This window comes from Protopterus annectens, chromosome 2.part0 (genome assembly GCF_019279795.1).
Source record: "Protopterus annectens isolate FY-2018-M chromosome 2.part0, PAN1.0, whole genome shotgun sequence".
Lineage (NCBI taxonomy): Eukaryota > Metazoa > Chordata > Ceratodontiformes > Protopteridae > Protopterus > Protopterus annectens.
The window spans coordinates 917,463,465-917,489,356 of NC_056728.1; the positions used below are offsets into that span (position 1 = coordinate 917,463,465).

The window sequence follows — 25,892 nt, forward strand, 5'->3', positions numbered from 1 at the left end:
TTGCCTGTTCCTGTTATGGTAGTGAATTTGTTATTTGAACCCTGCCTAAAAAAGGCACTATAGGGGCAGCAAGAGCCTTAGCCAGTATCTGGAATCCCAGGGGTGACAGGTGCAGGCCATCTGTGGCAAAGCATCATGGTCTGTCGACCATGTCATCCCAAGCAGACAGATACTGGATCCCCTTAGAATGACACCAGAAGCTTAACCAATTGTTGAAGTCAATCATTTTGTCCTTGTATTGCGGTATCATTCTGGGCGATGGCAGAATGCTACTCAGGGCTAGGGTCATACCTGCCTGGGCTACAAGATCGGAGAGCTCTTCCATGTCTCTTTTCATGTGTCCTATTTAAATGCCGTAGAAGTGTTTCCAGAAAATGTCAGTTTTCATTTAAAGGCATTACAATAATTTATTAGACAAAAGCAGGATCACATTTGAAAAAAAAAATCTTAAATATTCATCACAACAGTTGAATTTTAAGCTGCTACTATGATTTGTTATTTGTATATGCGTTCAGAGATCATAATTAATATTTGGAACAAAGAAGTTTATAATTTTACATTTCTTCTTAGGATTTCTTTCTTTATTTTATTTTATTTATTGATTTATTTTTATTTTTTGAATGTTAAGCCGGATGCAATTTGTACAAGTCAAACTACAGATTTAATTACAATGTCATGTAGTTCATAGATCAGTTGAGAATATTTGCAGAGTTTTATAAATCCTTGCAAAAGCCTCAGACGAAACCTCTCAGATCAATTTTGATTTGTCCAGTAATGTCAGCCAAGTCCAATGCTGGTTTGTTAAGTGTTTTTTTTTTTTTTTTCACTTGAAAGCCAACCCAATAAATGAAGAAATGCTTATGTGCGGAAGAGATGAAACTAAAACAGCGAAGAAAAGAACTGTCTTATTGTACACTTGTGTGATGCTAAGATGTTTGCTTCAGGAAATATACAATTTTTGTATTATTCCATAGGAAACATATCTTCTCCGCCTGTCGTTCTTGAGAGTACAGTTTCCTGTTCAGGAAAGTTTCAGAGTTTTTGCATCCATGGTATTTGTAGCTTCCTTGAAGAAGAGAACAAACCTATATGCAGGTAAGAAATAGAAGAATGGGTAATATTGCCTAGCACATAGGCATTGGAGTATTAGTTACAATACTTGGGAGATCAGTGCAAATCAAGTAACACACTAGTTAGGTTCAACATGAGGGTGAATCTGTGATCTGACTTGTATCGTAATACTAATAGCATCTAATAATGTAGTCTGCAGAAAGAGGTATAGACATGCACACATGCTTTATAACAAGTCTGTATATGTTAGACAATTTCAGCAATAGTAACTATATTTGACTAGTCATATGACTAGTTCTGTTAGAGATAACATATATCTGACATTCATTATTCAGCATGTTTCTGAGTGTGAAGGCTGTTTACATCACAAGTCACTTGCCATTTTGTTAACTACAGTAGTTATAATTCTGGCCTAATTCTTATATGTACACACACAACACACACACACACACACACACACACACACACACACACACACACACACACACACACACACGCACACACACACACAAAGAAGATAGAATAGGCCACAATGCTAAACATCTCAGCTTATACATCATTTACATGCATTACTGCCAGTGAACCCACTTCAGGGTAGCTTTTCTTCGATCAGTTTGTCCGGATGTAGCCTTCATAGCCCTTTTAATATTGCATTGCTGCAACTCAGTCCATCAGAGGGATGATAGGCACTGACAGGCTACCAGCCACACTACAACGAGATTTCTCCTATTACCTCTTCAGAGCTTATAGAAGGACTCGTGATGGTAATTCAGAAACTCTGAACACAGAGTCAAGGTATACTAATTTATACATAATTTCTTCCTTTTCCAGGAAGTAATTACACACATACATCCTCATGTGCTCACACACACACATTACATATCAAGAAAATGTGCACTCAGTCATTTCTTCAGTATGATGTGGTTTGGAAAAACTCTGAGTTTAAATGCAAACTTCTGCTCTTTATCATTTAATACAAATCCAAACACTTTAGTATAACAATAGCAGTGGATTTCAGTAGCAGTAAATGCAGTCTGTATATGTCAGTCTTTTGTCTGTTAGAGTGTGTAACTGATTTTATGAACAATTATACAGAAACTGAATATTTGAAAAAAGTCTGTGGTCTGCACTGATGTTGACAGACTACGAAATACTTCAAGTAATCCACCATCAGATAATCTCTCCTGATATCCTGGACTCATTTGTACAGTCAGCTCCTGCCTAGTTCTTGATGGAAATTTCCCTTGTGATATCTTTGTGGACACTTTTATGCCTGCATCTATGGTGAAGACATTGCAAACACACCCTATGATTCATTAACACCTACATTAAGCGTACAGTAAATGTACACCATTCCGAGTGAACAGACAACACAAGCATAACTCCCACCTCTTCCTCCTAATTTTAGTTTTTCTACTGATTTTCTTGTAGCTTAAATGTCAAGGGGATTCATAATGGTTACCACTAAGTGTAGACTACATATACACTTAGTGTAATCTTTCAGAATTACTGGAAAGTAGAAAAAAAATGTGGTAGGGATGTTCTTGAATGTAAATTGTGTACATTTGCTACATGCATTAATGAAACTGGCCCACATTTTATAATTTCAATGCAGTCAATGAATGATGGATTTATTTATAAGGAAGCTGTGACCCTGCCAGCCCAGGTATCTGGAATTTTGTAAATAATCATAAGTCATGTGTGAATATTAATATGATTCCTAGGCTTGTCTTACAAATGTAAGAGAACTATATGTTATGTGTATATTAAACTACTGGTACAGAAGTTTGTGAGTTGAACTGTATGTTATCTACTGAGCTTCAAGAATGGAACCACAGTGTGCCTTGCTGGAAAAGAGCAGAAATGTGTATAAACTATATACCTGTGCAGATGTGTGTTTTAATGGTAGAAGCTGGAACATATAGAGTTAACTTGCAAAGCTTCAAGAAAATAAGTTGAAATTGTTTATGACTGTGCTAGAAAAGTTAATTAATGCAAAGAGATAAGATATCTAGAGCTAGAGGGTTTTCTGTTCTCTTGAAATAGAAATAATTATTAGGTTTCAAATGTAAAAGTGTTAATTGTTTTCCGACTTCCAGTTCTAGGCAAACTTCTGAGAGATGTGTACCACTGACACAGATGTGCTAAATTTTAAATTTAGCCTGGGAACTGAATGCAGGTGACAGAGTGATGTCATCCCACCTAACCCAGCAGTAATGTATATTATTAATTTAAGAACTATCTCAGAGAATGAGTCAGTGCATTTTGTACCTTGTCTTGAATATGAAAACATCCATTCAGCACTTCTCATCTACATTTGCCTTGCTAATAGTAAGTAACTAGGGGAAAAGTATCTTTTAGATATAGATAGGAATATAGTAAAGATTAGTTTAGATGTTTTCTGTATTTATTTGAGACTTTCCTGCAATGTTGTTTTAAAATATTTGCTGTGATTCTGAACTCTGTAGTCACTGTGTTGAGTTATTGAGTATTGGCTTGTTCTTTTATTATTTATTATTAAATATATTTAAACCTTTTAATTGTGACTGGTTTGTTTAGAGATATTTAAGCTTTTACAGTATTTGCATATGTATTTGGTGACACTGTATTGGCCACTCCTAAAGAGCCTCGGCTTTGGTCACACTTAGCATTTGGATAATAGTAACATTACACAGTAAGATTGGGCACCATTTGGTTAAGGGCCTTAAGTAGCTGAATATGTTGGCTGATGGCAGCTGGTACTACCTTACAGTCTGGGTAGAAGGGAACATAACTAGTAAAATTGTGCCAACCTTTCCCAGGTGTGTGTTTGGTTGTATATCAACCAAATCTCAAAGTGTGTGTGTGTGTGTGTGTGTGTGTGTGTGTGTGTGTGTGTGTGTGTGTGTGTGTGTGTGTGTGTGTGTGTGGGTGTGTGTGCATGTGTCAGCTACTTGGGCAGGGACATGAAGCACTGGTTGGACAGAGAGGGTGCTGGAGGTTTTGGCTTGGTCACTCAGCTGAGATCTTAACCTTATAGCTGTGCCAGTGAGGAGTCTTACTGGGGAGCTGGAGAAAGAGGCAGAAACAAGCCCCAGACTTACTGTGAGCTCTGCATACTCTTAAGGGAAATAGTACTTTACTGTGTGTGTACTTGTCATCCTCCCAATGTGTACATCCCTCACTGTTACCAGTGGTGAGGATTGAGTCTCCTTGATTACTGGACCAGTGCAGGGGCATCACATATTAATTCTTGCCAGTGGTGGGATATCCACATCTCATTATATCTAACCACACATAAATAATTAAGTTAATTGGATAACACAGACTGTCATATAGCTAATGAACAAATCAGTTAATTAATAGTGCCTGTTCTACATATGTATTCTTAGTTTTACTGCAATATTGAACTTTTGTATTACAAGGTTTAGATCTTTTTTCCAGTTCATTTACTGATGGGTCATACATTAAATAATAGAATTCCAGCATTTACTTGTTTTTAAAACCTTAAAAATTATTAGGGACTCTAATTTCCATTTGCAATGGAAAATACCTATACATTTTTATTTTAGATTGTCTGAGTATTGAAAAATACAGGATTTTCATGAATTTTGGAATCTCAGACTATAACATTCATTCATAATAATTCATATTTCTTTTCATGTGCACATACGCGAAACTGCATAATAGCAAATGCAGAAATGTCACATTCACCATTATGTGTTCGCATATGTGACATGCAGTGTGGTTTGTGGATTTAGCTGAGGTTTGAGGTAAGTCGTGTTTTTGTAAAGGTATTGGGTAGGGATTTTAGTGTGTGTGAGTGTGTATAGTGGTGAGTTTTATGTGTTTGTATGTTTAGTGTGACCTCAGAGTTAGTATATATAAGTAAGGGGGGTGTGGGGGTGCAGGAGGACTTGCCCCCCTGCTTTTACCAAGATTGTTTGTGTGTGTTAGTTTTGTTGTGTTTGTGTGTGTTGGTTTGTTTTTTTTTTTGTAGTGTCAGCAGGTAGGTGTATTTGTGTTTGTGTGGTGTAGTGTTTTACATTCATGGTTTGAAAGTTCCTGGTTTTAAAGTTTCACTTTTTTTATTTTTTGGCTTTATAGTCTAGAGATACTGAAATTCGATATTTCAGTATTTTGAGATTATAAAGTGAATTTATAGATATATATATATATATATATATATATATATATATATATATATATATATATATATATATGGATTCACTTTAGAAGCTTGGAATACTGAAATATCAAAATCCCAGTATTTCTAGTCCATAAAATAGAATCCTGAAAAGAATGAAACCTCAGAAGCGGAAAATTCAAAACCTCACATACCAGAAATTTTGAATTAGCACTTCTGGTGTTTCGCTGTGTTTGTGGATTCAGGTAAGTGTTTATGTGTCAAGGGTTTTGGGTTTTGGGTAGGGGCTGTGGTGTGTGTGTTAGTGTATTTTGTTGCTGTGATGTGTGTTTGCGAGGAGAATGTAGCTTGTGTGGTGGTGTTTTGTGTGTTTTTGTATGTAGTGTGACCTCAGAGTTAGAATATTTAAGTAGGGGAGGTGTGGGGGGTGCAGCCCCCAAAAGGGGGGTGCACAGGGTCTCTCCCCCTGCTTTTATGTAGGACAGAGCTTGTGTTTGTGTGTGGGGAGGAAGGTGTGTGTTTTTGTAAAGTAGAAGCGCTAATTCAAAATCTCTAGTATGCGAGATTTTGAATTTCGTGCTTCTGAGGTTTTGTTCTTTTCAGGTTTCTACTTTATAACCTCGCCATACTGATTTTCAATATTTCAGTATTTCAAGGATATAAAGTGAATATATATATATATATATATATATATATATATATATATATATATATATATATATACGGTTTCACTTCAGAATCTCGAACTACTGAAATATCAAATTTCAGTAGCTTGAGACCGTAGTGCCAAAAATACATTTGAGCGAAAGTGCAGAATCCAGAATGTGGAAATACTGAATGTGGAAATGTCAAATCCATGGATGCGGAGGCACATACCTGTGGGATGCTCTGTGTTTGTGATGTGTGGTGTGGTATGTGGATGTAGATGGAGATTCAGGTAAGTGATGTTTTAATAGGAATTTTGGCTAGGGATTTTAGTGTGTGTAAGTGTGTTCAGCCTTTTAGTTGTGGGTTAGGGTAGGTAGGTAAGATTGTGAGTGTGTAAATGTTGAGAGTGGTGCTGTTTGTACATATGTGATGTGTGTTTGTGCAAGGGGAGTGTAAAATGTGTAGTGGTAGTTTTTGTCTGTTTTTGTTTTTAGTGCGACCTCGGAGTTAGTATATATATATATATATATATATATATATAGATATATATATATATATATATATATATATATATATATATATATATATATATATGTAGCGGGGTGTGGGGGCGGGTCTGCACATGTTTTTGCTTTGTTTGTGTTTGTGTGTGTTTTGTTGGTTTGTAGTGTAGGGAGAAAGGTGTATGTGTGCTTGTTTGTGTGTGGAGTGTGTATGTGGGCAGTTGGAATTTTGAATTTCTCGCTTTTGGGTTTCCGTGTTTTTCAGTGTTTGGCTTTACAGTCTCGAGATACTGAGTTTTGATATTTCAGTATTTCAGGATTGTAAAGTGAAACCATATATGGTTGATATATATATATATATATATATATATATATATATATATATATATAGATAGATATATATATATATATATATGGGTACGTATCACTTCACCTAAAACTCATTTCACCACGACCATATCACCTAAAGTTAATTTTACCTAAAACCATTTCACTGACAAGTAGTACAATAAGGCAAATCAAAGGTATATGTCCTTTTCCCTACTTTAGTGTGATCCTGGTGTTAGTATATATATAGTAAGGGGGGTGGGGGTGCAGCCCCCCACATTGGGGGGTGTGGTGGGAGAAGTCCCCCACCTAGTTGGCTTTTACCAAATAATGTAAAACAAAACCAGACAACATAAAACCAAAACAAGTAAGGGACTATGCCTCCCCACAACCCCCAATGTGGGGGACTGCACCCCCCACACACACCCTAACTATATATACACACTAACACCAGGATTGCACTACAGTGGGGAAAAGGACATATACCTTTGATTTGTCTTATTGTACTACTTGTCAGTGAAATGAGTTTTAGGTGAAATGAGTTTTAGGTGAAATGAGTTTTAGGCGAAATGAACTTTAGGTGATTTGATTTAGGTGAATTGAGATTAGGCTAAATAAGTTTTAGGTGAAGTGATACGTACCCATATATACATATATATATATATATATATATATATATATATATATATATATATATATATATATATATATTTAAAATATATAGACAGATATTGACATAGATATAGATATATAAACATAAAATCATCTCAAGATGCAACAGAAATAAACAATGGTGTATGCATATTACTTTTAAAAAATTTAAATAACTTCATTCCATAAGAAACAATAAAAATTGAAGTAAATATAAGAACATGTTGTGAGCAGCATACTATCAAGTACGAAAGTGTATACAGCCTAATACATAACTGCATGTGATAGTCATATTATTAATAATACGAGGCAACTTGGAAACTATACATAGTAGATGCCATCAAAAACATGAAACCATATACAAGTCGAAAGAACTATTATCAACCAAAGTGATACTTGGTATAATAAGGTCAGTGCATAAACAAAGATGTATATCTGCATATGTATAAAAATGTGTATATAAATGTAGTGTCTTAATAAATATATGTATCTAAATATAAAAGAATGAATGAATGTGTACAAAAATATAAATAAATAAATGAATAAATAAATAAGTTATTGTCTAAAATGAAGCTAAAACCATTAACATTAACAGTATTACAATATAAAATGAATAAATTACCCAAAAATGTGATATATGTATGTGTATGTATATGTATGGGAACAAATATCAGAGCACATTGAATTCTTAAAAATTTCAGAACTTAGTGTGCCTACGTTTCTTTAGGTGTGGTCTGATAGATGCCCTTTCATTTAAACCATGACCTTTATCAGCTCTCAGCAAAATAATCCACCTACTTTCTCTATCTTGGTATGATTCATGATGTCACCTCCTCTTACATTAACATTCATTTTCTCCAGCACCCTAAACATGAACTTGTGTTCAGGACTTGTTTGTGTCACATGCTTGGCCAATGCATTCTGCAGATTACCTTTCTTTATATTATAACAGTGTTCCCTTATTCTGTCTCTTAATACCCTATTCGTTTTACCAACATAGAAACATGAACACAGTTCACATACAGCAAGGTATATGACATCAGGTGTCATACAGTTGGCATTGGCTCAGGTATATATTTCCCTCTGTGTATCTGGATGTATAAATACTATGCTAGAATCTATTGAGGAGCAAAAGTTGCATTCTCCACAAGGTGTGGTTCCATAACTAAGACTCGGGTGCGTATTCTTGTTTGGTGGATAACAAAGCAATCTTTTAAGATTCTTCTTATTCCTATAGGTAAAGGACGGAGAATCACCTACAATGTTTGTCAATATGACATCAGTTTGTAGTATGTTCCAATTTTTGGAGATGATCTCTCTAATTTGTTTATTATCTGCTGTATATGATGTCAGAAACCTAACTTTTGCATTTGTGACTTCTTTGACATCATTCATTACTATAGGCTTGGGCCCAAAATATGGGGTACCTGATGTCGAATGTAAACTTAGAGCATTATCAAATTGTAAATCTACCTCCGTAGAATTATAACCTCTCTCAGCAAACTTCTCCCCCAAGTCATATAAGTCTGCCATAAAGCCTTTGTCATTGGAATTCAACCTAGACATTCGTAGGGTCTGTCCTTTGACTATGTTACTGAAAACATACTGAGGATGCATACTAGTTCTGAATAGTAAAGTGTTCCTATAACAGGGTTTCCTAAAAATCCCAGTGTTAAACATTCCACATTCGAGTTTTTCGACATATAAATCTAAAAATTCAATTTTCAATAATGAATATTTCATTGTAAATTTCAAACATGGTGTAATGTTATTCAAAACCATATTGAAACTAAGCAATTCTTCTATATTACCATCCCATAGAATAAACACGTCATCCACAAAACGTCTATAAAATCTTACATATTTCTTAAACATGTATTCTTTGAATAATAACTGTTCTTCCCAGTAAGCTAGGAACATATTGGCATAGCTGTTGGCACAAGGAGTGCCCATAGCTACGCCGTCTAATTGCTGATAAATATTATCAGTAAACATAAACACATTATTTTCCAGCACTAGCTCAAGGAAATGTACCAACAAGTCAATTAAAACATTGCCATAGGTACTATGTTCTGTAAGATATTTACTAACATAAGTTAGACCAAGATCATTAGGGATGACTGTAAACAATGATTGTATATCAAAAGTTACTAAAATCAGATTTTGGATAGTATCCATTTGATTATTAATATAGTACAAATCTGTTAAAAACTGTTTAGAATCACGCAATACAAATTCATTATTGTTTAAAATACACCTTAAATGTTTCTCAATAAAACTGACAAGTGCTCCGTAACCCATCCTTGCCCTGAGACTATTGGTCTCATGGGTGGCTTGGTAATGCTTTTGTGTATTTTGGGTATTCCATGTATAACTGGGATGGTAGGCATCTTAATATATAAATAATTGAACTCATTTCTATTTATTAAATTACTTCTATAAATATCTGTTAAAATATCATGTACATATGCACACATTTCATGGACCTTAGTAAAATCAATTCTTGTATAAAACACATCACTTAACATATTATACATTTCATTCTGATAATCTATGGTATCAAGTACCACTATGCCAGAGCCTTTATCTGCTGGCCTAATTGTTATATTTAAATAATTTCTTAAGTTATGAAGGCTCTTTCTTTCGTGGTATGACAGATTATTATTAAACATAAAATTAGAATTGTTCAGTCTCTTTTTATGAAAATACTTATAAATCTCATCTTCTGTAGTGCGTAAATATGCTTCAATTAACGGATGATTTACTGGTGTATAGTCACTCAGATTCTTAAACACAAATTTATCATTGCCAGTAGTTAATTCACTATCAATCTTATTAATAGAAGTATCATTATAAATGTACTTGAGCATAACATTTCTGCAAAACATTCTAACATCTATGATGGTTTCATCTAGCATACTATTGCTATGAGGAATGAAACTTAGTCCTTTGACTAATAAATTAATGTCATGCTGTGACAGCGGAACACTGGACAAATTAAAAACTAAATTTTGTTGTGATTTGTCCACATTTTCTTTAGCGTTGTATTGGTGAGTGGCTCCCCTGAAAATTTCCCTTTGCCACCCTCGACTGTTCGAGCGTGTTCTGCTTAAGTTCTTCTCCTGGCGTATTGCTAAAGGGAAGGAAAGATTTAAAGCTGCTCCTTTTTTAAATTCATTTGTTTTAGATCTAACAACCTGCTCTTGATCATTCAGCAGTCTATTCTTAACAACATTCACAGTAGGATATAAATTTACATTTTCATTCATACTGTTATGCGTTATATGTATAACATCTATAGAGTCATTGCTAGTTGCTATTTCCTCATTACTAGCAGCTAAGTTAGTAGAAGGAAAAATATCAGCAGATATAGTATCAGAGTCAACATATTCATTAGCAATGGTTGGGGCCTCTCCTGCAATTTCTGGCACATTAGAAACAGCTGCAGGAGATGAGACCACAATGACAGCAATTCTGGGTATTCATTGCTACTAGTTAGTGAAAGCGCTTGTCGTGGTTTATCTGTGTAATAAACTGAATTATTTGTCTCAGAAGACCGGATTACTTGGATTTTTTACACATAGAAGGTTATTTCTCACTCTGTCAATGCTTGCTTGAGTTATTTATCCATTTACTTATCTTTTTTATAAGCAAGCGTGCTGTGGCAGTAACCAGCATTTTTAATTTACCTTTCAACGCTGTTTCTACATTTTCTACGTTGGTTACGTGACTACGAGTGAGTTTCTAGCTACTGGATATTCTACTAAAGCCATGGCGGATATTGAGCTTCCCTATAAGCCCAGAAGTGAACACCGGGGCAAGGCAACGATGGAAGCCAAGTTTAAACAGCATCTTGATGGGACTCTTACTACATTGTGGTCGCTAACGACTGAACAACTACCAGCTAATATGGGTGAGCGTGATGTGGATTTTCAGAAAGCTAATTTAATACTTAATGACATAGAGAAACACTTTTATAAACTGAAACGTTTACAAATGCAAAGGCAGCATTTTCAATTTTGTTTAGATTAGTTTAGTTTGAAGACATTAATCAACAGTTGTAAATATTTGCGGCTAGTCTCAATATTTATCTGCTGCCACAATGACAGCAATTCTGGGTATCATTGCCTTGACTAGGCATAGAGAACACCCTGAGCCCACGTGGTATAATGGCATTATCTAATGAATATGTTGACTCTGATACTATATCTGCTGATATTTGTCCTTCTACTAACTTAGCTGCTAGTAATGAGGAAATAGCAACTAGCAATGACTCTATAGATGTTATACATATAACGCATAACAGTATGAATGAAAATGTAAATTTATATCCTACTGTGAATGTTGTTAAGAATAGACTGCTGAATGATCAAGAGCAGGTTGTTAGATCTAAAACAAATGAATTTAAAAAAGGAGCAGCTTTAAATCTTTCCTTCCCTTTAGCAATACGCCAGGAGAAGAACTTAAGCAGAACACGCTCGAACAGTCGAGGGCGGCAAAAAAGGAAATTTTCAGGGGAGCCACTCACCAATACAATGCGAAAGAAAATGTGGACAAATCACAACAAAATTTAGTTTTTAATTTTTCCAGTGTTCCGCTGTCACAGCATGACATTAATTTATTAGTCAAAGGACTAAGTTTCATTCCTCATAGCAATAGTATGCTAGATGAAACCATCATCGATGTTAGAATGTTTTGCAGAAATGTTATGCTCAAGTACATTTATAATGATACTTCTATTAATAAGATTGATAGTGAATTAACTACTGGCAATGATAAATTTGTGTTTAAGAATCTGAGTGACTATACACCAGTAAATCATCCATTAATTGAAGCATATTTATGCACTACAGAAGATGAGATTTATAAGTATTTTCATAAAAAGAGACTGAACAATTCTAATTTTATGTTTAATAATAATCTGTCATACCAAGAAAGAAAGAGCCTTCATAACTTAAGAAATGATTTAAATATAACAATTAGGCCAGCAGATAAAGGCTCTGGCATAGTGGTACTTGATACCATAGATTATCAGAATGAAATGTATAATATGTTAAGTGATGTGTTTTATACAAGAATTGATTTTACTAAGGTCCATGAAATGTGTGCATATGTACATGACATTTTAACAGATATTTATAGAAGTAATTTAATAAATAGAAATGAGTTCAATTATTTATATATTAAGATGCCTACCATCCCAGTTATACATGGAATACCCAAAATACACAAAAGCATTAAGCCACCCATGAGACCAATAGTCTCAGGGCAAGGATGGGTTACGGAGCACTTGTCAGTTTTTATTGAGAAACATTTAAGGTGTATTTTAAACAATAATGAATTTGTATTGCGTGATTCTAAACAGTTTTTAACAGATTTGTACTATATTAATAATCAAATGGATACTATCCAAAATCTGATTTTAGTAACTTTTGATATACAATCATTGTTTACAGTCATCCCTAATGATCTTGGTCTAACTTATGTTAGTAAATATCTTACAGAACATAGTACCTATGGCAATGTTTTAATTGACTTGTTGGTACATTTCCTTGAGCTAGTGCTGGAAAATAATGTGTTTATGTTTACTGATAATATTTATCAGCAATTAGACGGCGAGCTATGCGCACTGCCTGTGCCAACAGCTACGCCAATATGTTCCTAGCTTACTGGGAAGAACAGTTATTATTCAAAGAATACATGTTTAAGAAATATGTAAAATTTTATAGACGTTTTGTGGATGACGTGTTTATTCTATGGGATGGTAATATAGAAGAATTGCTTAGTTTCAATATGGTTTTGAATAACATTACACCATGTTTGAAATTTACAATGAAATATTCATTATTGAAAATTGAATTTTTAGATTTATATGTCGAAAAACTCGAATGTGGAATGTTTAACACTGGGATTTTTAGGAAACCCTGTTGTAGGAACACTTTACTATTCAGAACTAGTATGCATCCTCAGTATGTTTTCAGTAACATAGTCAAAGGACAGACCCTACGAATGTCTAGGTTGAATTCCAATGACAAAGGCTTTATGGCAGACTTATATGACTTGGGAGAGAAGTTTGCTGAGAGAGGTTATAATTCTACGGAGGTAGATTTACAATTTGATAATGCTCTAAGTTTACATTTGACATCAGGTACCCCATATTTTGGGCCCAAGCCTATAGTAATGAATGATGCCAAAGAAGTCACAAATGCAAAAGTTAGGTTTCTGACTTCATATACAGCAGATAATAAACAAATTAGAGAGATCATCTCCAAAAATTGGAACATACTACAAACTGATGTCATATTGACAAACATTGTAGGTGATTCTCCGTCCTTTACCTATAGGAATAAGAAGAATCTTAAAAGATTGCTTTGTTATCCACCAAACAAGAATACCGACCAGTCTTAGTTATGGAACCACACCTTGTGGACAATGCAACATTTGCTTCTCAATAGATTCTAGCATAGTATTTATACATCCAGATACACAGAGGGAAATATATACCCGAGCCAATGCCAACTGTATGACACCTGATGTCATATACCTTGCTGTATGTGAACTGTGTTCATGTTTCTATGTTGGTAAAACGAATAGGGTATTAAGAGACAGAATAAGGGAACACTGTTATAATATAAAGAAAGGTAATCTGCAGAATGCATTGGCCAAGCATGTGACACAAACAAGTCCTGAACACAAGTTCATGTTTAGGGTGCTGGAGAAAATGAATGTTAATGTAAGAGGAGGTGACATCATGAATCATACCGAAGATAGAGAAAGTAGGTGGATTATTTTGCTGAGAGCTGATAAAGGTCATGGTTTAAATGAAAGGGGATCTATCAGACCACACCTAAAGAAATGTAGGCACACTAAATTCTGAAATTTTTAAGAATTCAATATGCTCTGATATTTGTTCCCATACATATACATACACATACATATATCACATTTTTGGGTAATTTATTCATTTTATATTGTAATATTGTTAATGTTAATGGTTTTAGCTTCATTTTTAGACAATAACTCACTTATTTATTCATTTATATATATTTTTGTACACATTCATTCATTCTTTTATATTTAGATACATATATTTATTAAGACACTACATTTATATACACATTTTTATACATATGCAGATATACATCTTTGTTTATGCACTGACCTTATTATACCAAGTATCACTTTGGTTGATAATAGTTCTTTCGACTTGTATATGGTTTCATGTTTTTGATGGCATCTACTATGTATAGTTTCTAAGTTGCCTCGTATTATTAATAATATGACTATCACATGCAGTTATGTATTAGGCTGTATACACTTTACTTGATAGTATGCTGCTCACAACATGTTCTTATATTTACTTCAATTTTTATTGTTTCTTATGGAATGAAGTTATTTTAATTTTTTTAAAAGTAATATGCATACACCATTGTTTATTTCTGTTGCATCTTGAGATGATTTTATGTTTATATATTTAGTTTTTAGGTTTTATGGAGCTTCTGCTTTAAAAGTTGGTTGATTAATTAACATGCAGATATTTAAAGCACATGGTTCCTGTGCTTCCTGTTTGTGATCTGAAGAAGCTACTAGTTAGTGAAAGCGCTTATCGTGGTTTATCTGTGTAATAAACTGAATTATTTGTCTCAGAAGACCGGATTACTTGGATTTTTTACACATAGAAGGTTATTTCTCACTCTGTCAACGCTTGCTTGAGTTATTTATCCATTTACTTATCTTTTTTTAAGCAAGCGTGCTGTGGCAGTAACCAGCATTTTTAATTTACCTTTCAACACTGTTTCTATAAAATTAGAATTGTTCAGTCTCTTTTTATGAAAATACTTATAAATCTCATCTTCTGTAGTGCGTAAATATGCTTCAATTAATGGATGATTATATTTGACAATATACTTGACTGTGTATCTGCCTATGAGCGTAAACTATTTCAGCAGAAACAAAGTAAAGTTTCAAGGGACATACAGGATTTTAAAACAGGGCAAGTTTTTGTCTGGGAAAGGCGTGTCCTAGAAAGTATGCCTGCATCTGTTATCAAGCAAGGCAGCTTACCTCTTCAACAGCATGAGACTCTACAGAGCACTGGTAAAGTGGCCTCATCTCCTGCAGCTGTTTCTAATGTGCCAGAAATTGCAGGAGAGGCCCCAACCATTGCTAATGAATATGTTGACTCTGATACTATATCTGCTGATATTTGTCCTTCTACTAACTTAGCTGCTAGTAATGAGGAAATAGCAACTAGCAATGACTCTATAGATGTTATACATATAACGCATAACAGTATGAATGAAAATGTAAATTTATATCCTACTGTGAATGTTGTTAAGAATAGACTGCTGAATGATCAAGAGCAGGTTGTTAGATCTAAAACAAATGAATTTAAAAAAGGAGCAGCTTTAAATCTTTCCTTCCCTTTAGCAATCGCCAGGAGAAGAACTTAAGCAGAACACGCCGAACAGTCGAGGGCGGCAAAAAAGGAAATTTTCAGGGGAGCCACTCACCAATACAACGCTAAAGAAAATGTGGACAAATCACAACAAAATTTAGTTTTTAATTTGTTCAGTGTTCCGCTGTCACAGCATGACATTAATTTATTAGTCAAAGGACTAAGTTTCATTCCTCATAGCAATAGTATGCTAGATGAAACCATCATAGATGTTAGAATGTTTTGCAGAAATGTTATGCTCAAGTACATTTATAATGATACTTCTATTAATAAGATTGATAGTGAATTAACTACTGGCAATGATAAATTTGTGTTTAAGAATCTGAGTGACTATACACCAGTAAATCATCCATTAATTGAAGCATATTTACGCACTACAGAAGATGAGATTTATAAGTATTTTCATAAAAAGAGACTGAACAATTCTAATTTTATGTTTAATAATAATCTGTCATACCAAGAAAGAAAGAGCCTTCATAACTTAAGAAATGATTTAAATATAACAATTAGGCCAGCAGATAAAGGCTCTGGCATAGTTGTACTTGATACCATAGATTATCAGAATGAAATGTATAATATGTTAAGTGATGTGTTTTATACAAGAATTGATTTTACTAAGGTCCATGAAATGTGTGCATATGTACATGATATTTTAACAGATATTTATAGAAGTAATTTAATAAATAGAAATGAGTTCAATTATTTATATATTAAGATGCCTACCATCCCAGTTATACATGGAATACCCAAAATACACAAAAGCATTACCAAGCCAGCCACCCATGAGACAAATAGTCTGAGGGCAAGGATCCGTTACGGAGCACTTGTCAGTTTTATTGAGAAACATTTAAGGTGTATTTTAAACAATAATGAATTTGTATTGCGTGATTCTAAACAGTTTTAACAGATTTGTACTATATTAATAATCAAATGGATACTATCCAAAATCTGATTTTAGTAACTTTTGATATACAATCATTGTTTACAGTCATCCCTAATGATCTTGGTCTAACTTATGTTAGTAAATATCTTACAGAACATAGTACCTATGGCAATGTTTTAATTGACTTGTTGGTACATTTCCTTGAGCTAGTGCTGGAAAATAATGTGTTTATGTTTACTGATAATATTTATCAGCAATTAGACAGTAGCTATGGGCACTCCTTGTGCCAACAGCTACTAATATGTTCCTAGCTTACTGGGAAGAACAGTTATTATTCAAAGAATACATGTTTAAGAAATATGTAAGATTTTATAGACGTTTTGTGGATGATGTGTTTATTCTATGGGATGGTAATATAGAAGAATTGCTTAGTTTCAATATGGTTTTGAATAACATTACACCATGTTTGAAATTTACAATGAAATATTCATTATTGAAAATTGAATTTTAGATTTATATGTCGAAAAACTCGAATGTGGAATGTTTAACACTGGGATTTTTAGGAAACCCTGTTATAGGAACACTTTACTATTCAGAACTAGTATGCATCCTCAGTATGTTTTCAGTAACATAGTCAAAGGACAGACCCTACGAATGTCTAGGTTGAATTCCAATGACAAAGGCTTTATGGCAGACTTATATGACTTGGGAGAGAAGTTTGCTGAGAGAGGTTATAATTCTACGGAGGTAGATTTACAATTTGATAATGCTCTAAGTTTACGTTCGACATCAGGTACCCCATATTTTGGGCCCAAGCCTATAGTAATGAATGATGCCAAAGAAGTCACAAATGCAAAAGTTAGGTTTCTGACTTCATATACAGCAGATAATAAACAAATTAGAGATCATCTCCAAAAATTGGAACATACTACAAACTGATGTCATATTGACAAACATTGTAGGTGATTCTCCGTCCTTTACCTATAGGAATAAGAAGAATCTTAAAATATTGCTTTGTTATCCACCAAACAAGAATACGCACCCGAGTCTTAGTTATGGAACCACACCTTGTGGACAATGCAACTTTTGCTCCTCAATAGATTCTAGCATAGTATTTATACATCCAGATACACAGAGGGAAATATATACCTGAGCCAATGCCAACTGTATGACACCTGATGTCATATACCTTGCTGTATGTGAACTGTGGTCATGTTTCTATGTTGGTAAAACGAATAGGGTATTAAGAGACAGAATAAGGGAACACTGTTATAATATAAAGAAAGGTAATCTGCAGAATGCATTGGCCAAGCATGTGACACAAACAAGTCCTGAACACAAGTTCATGTTTAGGGTGCTGGAGAAAATGAATGTTAATGTAAGAGGAGGTGACATCATGAATCATACCGAAGATAGAGAAAGTAGGTGGATTATTTTGCTGAGAGCTGATAAAGGTCATGGTTTAAATGAAAGGGCATCTATCAGACCACACCTAAAGAAACGTAGGCACACTAAGTTCTGAAATTTTTAAGAATTCAATATGCTCTGATATTTGTTCCCATACATATACATACACATACATATATCACATTTTTGGGTAATTTATTCATTTTATATTGTAATACTGTTAATGTTAATGGTTTTAGCTTCATTTTTAGACAATAACTCACTTATTTATTCATTTATTTATTTATATATATTTTTGTACACATTCATTCATTCTTTTATATTTAGATACATATATTTATTAAGACACTACATTTATATACACATTTTTATACATATGCAGATATACATCTTTGTTTATGCACTGACCTTATTATACCAAGTATCACTTTGGTTGATAATAATTCTTTCGACTTGTATATGGTTTCATGTTTTTGATGGCATCTACTATGTATAGTTTCTAAGTTGCCTCGTATTATTAATAATATGACTATCACATGCAGTTATGTATTAGGCTGTATACACTTTCGTACTTGATAGTATGCTGCTCACAACATGTTCTTATATTTACTTCAATTTTTATTGTTTCTTATGGAATGAAGTTATTTTAATTTTTTAAAAGTAATATGCATACACCATTGTTTATTTCTGTTGCATCTTGAGATGATTTTATGTTTATATATTTAGTTTTTAGGTTTTATGGCGCTTCTGCTTTAAAAGTTGGTTGATTAATTAACATGCAGATATTTAAAGCACATGGTTCCTGTGCTTCCTGTTTGTGATCTGAAGAAGCTACTAGTTAGTGAAAGCGCTTATCGTGGTTTATCTGTGTAATAAACTGAATTATTTGTCTCAGAAGACCGGATTACTTGGATTTTTACACATAGAAGGTTATTTCTCACTCTGTCAACGCTTGCTTGAGTTATTTATCCATTTACTTATCTTTTTTATAAGCAAGCGTGCTGTGGCAGTAACCAGCATTTTTAATTTACCTTTCAACGCTGTTTCTATAAAATTAGAATTGTTCAGTCTCTTTTTATGAAAATACTTATAAATCTCATCTTCTGTAGTGCGTAAATATGCTTCAATTAATGGATGATTATATTTGACAATATACTTGACTGTGTATCTGCCTATGAGCGTAAACTATTTCAGCAGAAACAAAGTAAAGTTTCAAGGGACATACAGGATTTTAAAACAGGGCAAGTTTTTGTCTGGGAAAGGCGTGTCCTAGAAAGTATGCCTGCATCTGTCATCAAGCAAGGCAGCTTACCTCTTCAACAGCATAAGACTCTACAGAGCAATGGTAAAGTGGCCTCATCTCCTGCAGCTGTTTCTAATGTGCCAGAAATTGCAGGAGAGGCCCCAACCATTGCTAATGAATATGTTGACTCTGATACTATATCTGCTGATATTTGTCCTTCTACTAACTTAGCTGCTAGTAATGAGGAAATAGCAACTAGCAATGACTCTATAGATGTTATACATATAGCATAACAGTATGAATGAAAATGTAAATTTATATCCTACTGTGAATGTTGTTAAGAATAGACTGCTGAATGATCAAGAGCAGGTTGTTAGATCTAAAACAAATGAATTTAAAAAAGGAGCAGCTTTAAATCTTTCCTTCCCTTTAGCAATACGCCAGGAGAAGAACTTAAGCAGAACATTTCGCCTAACAGTCGAGGGGCAAAAGGAAATTTTCAGGGAGCCACTCACCAATACAACGCTAAAGAAAATGTGGACAAATCACAACAAAATTTAGTTTTTAATTTGTCCAGTGTTCCGCTGTCACAGCATGACATTAATTTATTAGTCAAAGGACTAAGTTTCATTCCTCATAGCAATAGTATGCTAGATGAAACCATCATAGATGTTAGAATGTTTTGCAGAAATGTTATGCTCAAGTACATTTATAATGATACTTCTATTAATAAGATTGATAGTGAATTAACTACTGGCAATGATAAATTTGTGTTTAAGAATCTGAGTGACTATACACCAGTAAATCATCCATTAATTGAAGCATATTTACGCACTACAGAAGATGAGATTTATAAGTATTTTCATAGAAAGAGACTGAACAATTCTAATTTTATGTTTAATAATAATCTGTCATACCAAGAAAGAAAGAGCCTTCATAACTTAAGAAATGATTTAAATATAACAATTAGGCCAGCAGATAAAGGCTCTGGCATAGTGGTACTTGATACCATAGATTATCAGAATGAAATGTATAATATGTTAAGTGATGTGTTTTATACAAGAATTGATTTTACTAAGGTCCATGAAATGTGTGCATATGTACATGATATTTTAACAGATATTTATAGAAGTAATTTAATAAATAGAAATGAGTTCAATTATTTATATATTAAGATGCCTACCATCCCAGTTATACATGGAATACCCAAAATACACAAAAGCATTACCAAGCCACCCATGAGACCAATAGTCTCAGGGCAAGGATGGGTTACGGAGCACTTGTCAGTTTTATTGAGAAACATTTAAGGTGTATTTTAAACAATAATGAATTTGTATTGCGTGATTCTAAACAGTTTTAACAGATTTGTACTATATTAATAATCAAATGGATACTATCCAAAATCTGATTTTAGTAACTTTTGATATACAATCATTGTTTACAGTCATCCCTAATGATCTTGGTCTAACTTATGTTAGTAAATATCTTACAGAACATAGTACCTATGGCAATGTTTTAATTGACTTGTTGGTACATTTCCTTGAGCTAGTGCTGGAAAATAATGTGTTTATGTTTACTGATAATATTTATCAGCAATTAGACGCGTAGCTATGGGCACTCCTTGTGCCAACAGCTACGCCAATATGTTCCTAGCTTACTGGGAAGAACAGTTATTATTCAAAGAATACATGTTTAAGAAATATGTAAGATTTTATAGACGTTTTGTGGATGATGTGTTTATTCTATGGGATGGTAATATAGAAGAATTGCTTAGTTTCAATATGGTTTTGAATAACATTACACCATGTTTGAAATTTACAATGAAATATTCATTATTGAAAATTGAATTTTTAGATTTATATGTCGAAAAACTCGAATGTGGAATGTTTAACACTGGGATTTTTAGAAAACCCTGTTATAGGAACACTTTACTATTCAGAACTAGTATGCATCCTCAGTATGTTTTCAGTAACATAGTCAAAGGACAGACCCTACGAATGTCTAGGTTGAATTCCAATGACAAAGGCTTTATGGCAGACTTATATGACTTGGGAGAGAAGTTTGCTGAGAGAGGTTATAATTCTACGGAGGTAGATTTACAATTTGATAATGCTCTAAGTTTACGTTCGACATCAGGTACCCCATATTTTGGGCCCAAGCCTATAGTAATGAATGATGCCAAAGAAGTCACAAATGCAAAAGTTAGGTTTCTGACTTCATATACAGCAGATAATAAACAAATTAGAGAGATCATCTCCAAAAATTGGAACATACTACAAACTGATGTCATATTGACAAACATTGTAGGTGATTCTCCGTCCTTTACCTATAGGAATAAGAAGAATCTTAAAAGATTGCTTTGTTATCCACCAAACAAGAATACGGACCCGAGTCTTAGTTATGGAACCACACCTTGTGGACAATGCAACTTTTGCTCCTCAATAGATTCTAGCATAGTATTTATACATCCAGATACACAGAGGGAAATATATACGAGCCAATGCCAACTGTATGACACCTGATGTCATATACCTTGCTGTATGTGAACTGTGTTCATGTTTCTATGTTGGTAAAACGAATAGGGTATTAAGAGACAGAATAAGGGAACACTGTTATAATATAAAGAAAGGTAATCTGCAGAATGCATTGGCCAAGCATGTGACACAAACAAGTCCTGAACACAAGTTCATGTTTAGGGTGCTGGAGAAAATGAATGTTAATGTAAGAGGAGGTGACATCATGAATCATACCGAAGATAAAGAAAGTAGGTGGATTATTTTGCTGAGAGCTGATAAAGGTCATGGTTTAAATGAAAGGGCATCTATCAGACCACACCTAAAGAAACGTAGGCACACTAAGTTCTGAAATTCTTAAGAATTCAATATGCTCTGCTATTTGTTCCCACACATATACACACACATACATATATCACATTTTGGGTAATTTATTCATTTTATATTGTAATACTGTTAATGTTAATGGTTTTAGCTTCATTTTTAGACAATAACTCACTTATTTATTAATTTATTTATTTATATATATTTTTGTACACATTCATTCATTCTTTTATATTTAGATACATATATTTATTAAGACACTACATTTATATACACATTTTTATACATATGCAGATATACATCTTTGTTTATGCACTGACCTTATTATACCAAGTATCACTTTGGTTGATAATAGTTCTTTCGACTTGTATATGGTTTCATGTTTTTGATGGCATCTACTATGTATAGTTTCTAAGTTGCCTCGTATTATTAATAATATGACTATCACATGCAGTTCTGTATTAGGCTGTATACACTTTCGTACTTGATAGTATGCTGCTCACAACATGTTCTTATATTTACTTCAATTTTTATTGTTTCTTATGGAATAAAGTTATTTAAATTTTTTTAAAAGTAATATGCATACACCATTGTTTATTTCTGTTGCATCTTGAGATGATTTTATGTTTATATATTTAGTTTTTAGGTTTTATGGCGCTTCTGCTTTAAAAGTTGGTTGATTAATTAACATGCAGATATTTAAAGCACATGGTTCCTGTGCTTCCTGTTTGTGATCTGAAGAAGCTACTAGTTAGTGAAAGCGCTTATCGTGGTTTATCTGTGTAATAAACTGAATTATTTGTCTCAGAAGACCGGATTACTTGGATTTTTTACACATAGAAGGTTATTTCTCACTCTGTCAATGCTTGCTTGAGTTATTTATCCATTTACTTACAATTCTAATTTTATGTTTAATAATAATCTGTCATACCACGAAAGAAAGAGCCTTCATAACTTAAGAAATGATTTAAATATAACAATTAGGCCAGCAGATAAAGGCTCTGGCATAGTGGTACTTGATACCATAGATTATCAGAATGAAATGTATAATATGTTAAGTGATGTGTTTTATACAAGAATTGATTTTACTAAGGTCCATGAAATGTGTGCATATGTACATGATATTTTAACAGATATTTATAGAAGTAATTTAATAAATAGAAATGAGTTCAATTATTTATATATTAAGATGCCAACCATCCCATTTATACATGGAATACCCAAAATACACAAAAGCATTACCAAGCCACCCATGAGACCAATAGTCTCAGGGCAAGGATGGGTTACGGAGCACTTGTCAGTTTTTATTGAGAAACATTTAAGGTGTATTTTAAACAATAATGAATTTGTATTGCGTGATTCTAAACAGTTTTTAACAGATTTGTACTATATTAATAATCAAATGGATACTATCCAAAATCTGATTTTAGTAACTTTTGATATACAATCATTGTTTACAGTCATCCCTAATGATCTTGGTCTAACTTATGTTAGTAAATATCTTACAGAACATAGTACCTATGGCAATGTTTTAATTGACTTGTTGGTACATTTCCTTGAGCTAGTGCTGGAAAATAATGTGTTTATGTTTACTGATAATATTTATCAGCAATTAGACGGCATAGCTATGGGCACTCCTTGTGCCAACAGCTACGCCAATATGTTCCTAGCTTACTGGGAAGAACAGTTATTATTCAAAGAATACATGTTTAAGAAATATGTAAGATTTTATAGACGTTTTGTGGATGACGTGTTTATTCTATGGGATGGTAATATAGAAGAATTGCTTAGTTTCAATATGGTTTTGAATAACATTACACCATGTTTGAAATTTACAATGAAATATTCATTATTGAAAATTGAATTTTTAGATTTATATGTCGAAAAACTCGAATGTGGAATGTTTAACACTGGGATTTTTAGGAAACCCTGTTATAGGAACACTTTACTATTCCGAACTAGTATGCATCCTCAGTATGTTTTCAGTAACATAGTCAAAGGACAGACCCTACAAATGTCTAGGTTGAATTCCAATGACAAAGGCTTTATGGCAGACTTATATGACTTGGGAGAGAAGTTTGCTGAGAGAGGTTATAATTCTATGGAGGTAGATTTACAGTTTGATAATGCTCTAAGTTTACGTTCGACATCAGGTACCCCATATTTTGGGCCCAAGCCTATAGTAATGAATGATGTCAAAGAAGTCACAAATGCAAAAGTTAGGTTTCTGACTTCATATACAGCAGATAATAAACAAATTAGAGAGATCATCTCCAAAAATTGGAACATACTACAAACTGATGTCATATTGACAAACATTGTAGGTGATTCTCCATCCTTTACCTATAGGAATAAGAAGAATCTTAAAAGATTGCTTTGTTATCCACCAAACAAGAATACGCACCCGAGTCTTAGTTATGGAACCACACCTTGTGGACAATGCAACTTTTGCTCCTCAATAGATTCTAGCATAGTATTTATACATCCAGATACACAGAGGGAAATATATACCCGAGCCAATGCCAACTGTATGACACCTGTCATATACCTTGCTGTATGTGAACTGTGTTCATGTTTCTATGTTGGTAAAACGAATAGGGTATTAAGAGACAGAATAAGGGAACACTGTTATAATATAAAGAAAGGTAATCTGCAAAATGCATTGGCCAAGCATGTGACACGAACAAGTCCTGAACACAAGTTCATGTTTAGGGTGCTGGAGAAAATGAATGTTAATGTAAGAGGAGGTGACATCATGAATCATACCGAAGATAGAGAAAGTAGGTGGATTATTTTGCTGAGAGCTGATAAAGGTCATGGTTTAAATGAAAGGGCATCTATCAGACCACACCTAAAGAAACATAGGCACACTAAGTTCTGAAATTTTTAAGAATTCAATGTGCTCTGATATTTGTTCCCATACATATACATACACATACATATATCACATTTTTGGGTAATTTATTCATTTTATATTGTAATACTGTTAATGTTAATGGTTTTAGCTTCATTTTTAGACAATAACTTATTTATTTATTCATTTATTTATTTATATTTTTGTACACATTCATTCATTCTTTTATATTTAGATACATATATTTATTAAGACACTACATTTATATACACATTTTTATACATATGCAGATATACATCTTTGTTTATGCACTGACCTTATTATACCAAGTATCACTTTGGTTGATAATAGTTCTTCGACTTGTATATGGTTTCATGTTTTTGATGGCATCTACTATGTATAGTTTCTAAGTTGCCTCGTATTATTAATAATATGACTATCACATGCAGTTATGTATTAGGCTGTATACACTTCGTACTTGATAGTATGCTGCTCACAACATGTTCTTATATTTACTTCAATTTTTATTGTTTCTTATGGAATGAAGTTATTTTAATTTTTTTAAAAGTAATATGCATACACCATTGTTTATTTCTGTTGCATCTTGAGATGATTTTATGTTTATATATTTAGTTTTAGGTTTTATGGCGCTTCTGCTTTAAAAGTTGGTTGATTAATTAACATGCAGATATTTAAAGCACATGGTTCCTGTGCTTCCTGTTTGTGATCTGAAGAAGCTACTAGTTAGTGAAAGCGCTTGTCGTGGTTTATCTGTGTAATAAACTGAATTATTTGTCTCAGAAGACCAGATTACTTGGATTTTTTACACATAGAAGGTTATTTCTCACTCTGTCAACGCTTGCTTGAGTTATTTATCCATTTAC

General features: G+C 33.4%; 1 protein-coding gene across 1 annotated transcript in view; it reads left to right on the top strand.

Moving 5' to 3' along the window:
* EPGN (epithelial mitogen) overlaps positions 1-25,892 on the top strand; it is a 332,078-nt gene that overhangs the window by 189,491 nt on the left and 116,695 nt on the right. Inside the window, exon 3 of the mRNA XM_044061164.1 lies at positions 975-1,095. Within this exon, the coding sequence (XP_043917099.1) occupies positions 975-1,095 (121 nt within the window). The remainder of the gene's footprint in view (positions 1-974; positions 1,096-25,892) is intronic.